The sequence below is a fragment of the Sinocyclocheilus anshuiensis genome, unplaced genomic scaffold (genome assembly GCF_001515605.1).
Source record: "Sinocyclocheilus anshuiensis isolate Anshui unplaced genomic scaffold, SAMN03320099.WGS_v1.1 scaffold392, whole genome shotgun sequence".
In the NCBI taxonomy this organism is placed as follows: domain Eukaryota; kingdom Metazoa; phylum Chordata; class Actinopteri; order Cypriniformes; family Cyprinidae; genus Sinocyclocheilus; species Sinocyclocheilus anshuiensis.
In genome coordinates, this window is record NW_015557091.1 from 1,792,973 (window position 1) to 1,795,456 (window position 2,484).

General features: G+C 34.7%; 1 protein-coding gene across 3 annotated transcripts in view; it reads left to right on the top strand.

Moving 5' to 3' along the window:
• Window positions 1-2,484, top strand: part of LOC107677318 (gamma-1-syntrophin-like) — a 58,323-nt gene that overhangs the window by 31,670 nt on the left and 24,169 nt on the right. For 2 of the 3 annotated variants that reach the window (XM_016472195.1, XM_016472197.1), the window contains 6 exons: window positions 625-681; window positions 769-826; window positions 914-957; window positions 1,835-1,876; window positions 2,091-2,226; window positions 2,315-2,397. In XM_016472195.1, coding sequence (XP_016327681.1) covers window positions 625-681; window positions 769-826; window positions 914-957; window positions 1,835-1,876; window positions 2,091-2,226; window positions 2,315-2,397 — 420 coding nt within the window. The remainder of the gene's footprint in view (window positions 1-624; window positions 682-768; window positions 827-913; window positions 958-1,834; window positions 1,877-2,090; window positions 2,227-2,314; window positions 2,398-2,484) is intronic. The other variant, XM_016472196.1, reaches the window with a different exon arrangement.

Sequence of the window (2,484 nt, forward strand, 5' to 3'; positions counted from 1 at the left end):
ACGTCAACATTTTGATTTATTTTAGATTGTGTCTTTTTATGTATAATTATAATGGTGATAGATACATTATTGGTAATTTCAAGAAGTCTTTGCTAATTACAGCTGTGAGTTTTATTGGAGTTTGTTTCATTGAAATGTTTTTGTGCAGCAAGAAAAGAACAGCTCTGCCTTTTTTTGCGACTGAGTCATTATTCAGCTCTGGAATGTAGGAATTTGCTTTGAACAATTTCATATTTAATCCGGTTAACCTGTGCCCCTTTGTTTCAACATCATTGTCTGAAAGAGAATGAAACTGCCAAGTGCGTATTTCACTGGCATTTGAGGGAGAATATTTTGACCATTGTATTGCATCTATCATTGTCACTACAGCAGACAGCAGCTTTAGCACTGGTTTAAGCAGACAGATCATGTTGTATTCACTGCCCTTTAATTAAGTTACTGGCATTGTTGGCATGGTGCCGTTTTTCCCTCGGGAAATCTACATGAAAAGGAGGCAATTCAAATTAATTAAGGACCTTCACAGTTTCATGAACCAAATTGAAATGAAAAGTAAACTACCTGTCTTCCTCAACACACAGACCCGGTGTGGCATGAAAGTGACGAGTTTCCTTTGATTCCTTACAGGAAAGAACAGTAACGATCCGTCGGCAGACAGTCGGAGGGTTTGGGTTGAGCATCAAGGTGATTGCACAGTTTCTCACAGCTTTCACTCAGCTCTCACATTTTTTGCAAGACTTTGAAAGTCTTTGTGTTATCATTTTTTCATAGGGTGGTGCTGAACACAAGATTCCTGTTGTTATATCTAAAATATCAAAAGAACAGAAGAGTAGGCTGTTTATTTACTCTCTCTCCTCTCCTCAAAAATAACAAGTTGTTTATTGGTTTATACATTTGTCTTTTCTTTCGTTTGCAGCTGAACTTTCCGGACTTCTGTTTATTGGAGATGGAATTCTCCAGGTATGCACAAATACATAAATGGGGTCATAAGATTAAGATAATTTCAGTGTTAGGGACCCTTTAAAGCTCCCACAGTGTCTTAATGTAATTCACTCAATTTCAGCCAGCAGATGTTTAGGGAGCATCTTTCTTTTGATGGACATTTGAGTTGTCATTTTGGAGCAGTGTTATTCCAATGATATATTCAATCTGAATTATGTATATATTTTTCTGAACACGAAGGGCATGTTTTAGATGTGGGAATTATTCATAGTATCCATCCATAGTATTCGACTGTCAGCTTTATTTAACATAGACTGTCTTTAAAATTATTTTTTTTTATCCTTAATATTATTGAAGCTTCAAATATGATCTGATTCAGATCTCTGGTGGAAGCAATTTTTAATTATTAAAAGATTTATAGATTACATGCTGTTGCTGTTCAAATGTTTTAAAAATGTAATAGTTTTATTCAGCAAGGATGCATTAAATGTATCAAAAGTGACAGTAAAATATTTTTAATGTTACAAAAGATAAGTGTTGTTCTTTCAAACTTTCTATTCATCAAAGAATCCTGAAAAAAAAAATCAGCATATTAGAATGATTTCTGAAGGATCATGATCAATTCAGCTTTGATCACAGGAATAAATTACATTTGAAAATATATTCAAATAGAAAACAGTAATTTTAAATTGTAATAATGTTTCATAATTTTGCTGTTTTTACTGTATTTTTGATCAAATAAATGCAGCCTTGGTGACCATAAGAGACTTCTTTCAGTCACATTAAAAAAATCTTACCAACCCAAACTTTGCGGAAGTGTATATCAGGATCTATTCATAACTCCCTCTTATTACTCTATTACTAATGTTTACTCTTTTACTAATGTTGTCATTAGATAAACGGCATTAACGTGAGGAGTTATCGCCATGAAGAAGTGGTATGTTTCATCTTTTTGTGTAATAATTCAGTTCAAGCAATGCTGTTTTTACAAAGCAATGAACGGGTTAGTAATCTTCAGCACTGTGTTCAATTTTTTAGCAGAAGCGTGTCAGTAATTTTGACTCACCCTTTAAAAGCTTGACTAATTATAACAAAATGAGTGACACATCCATTCTAATAAATGAATAAGCAAGCATGTTTTCTGCTCTCAGGTGCAGGTTCTGCGAAACGCAGGTGAGGAAGTGACCCTGACTGTGTCTTTCCTGAAGAGGACGCCTGCATTTCTCAAACTGCCACTGTGTGAAGACTGCTCATGTACGTCTGGGTTTGGACACGCTACATTCACCGGTTAATATAGATCCTACAGTGTCAAAGTGTACAGTAAAATTTACAATGAAAAACATTTTTTTACCTGTTTGTTTTATTTTTTTTTTAGGTATACCAAGTGACCAGAGCAGTGGAACATCGTCTCCATTGTGTGACAGTGGCCTACATCTGAACTACCATCCCAACAACACGGTAAACACCAAAAAATTCTATCTATCTGTCTGTCTGTCTGTCTGTCTGTCTTTCTTTCTTTCTTTCTTTCTTTCTTTCTTTCTTTCT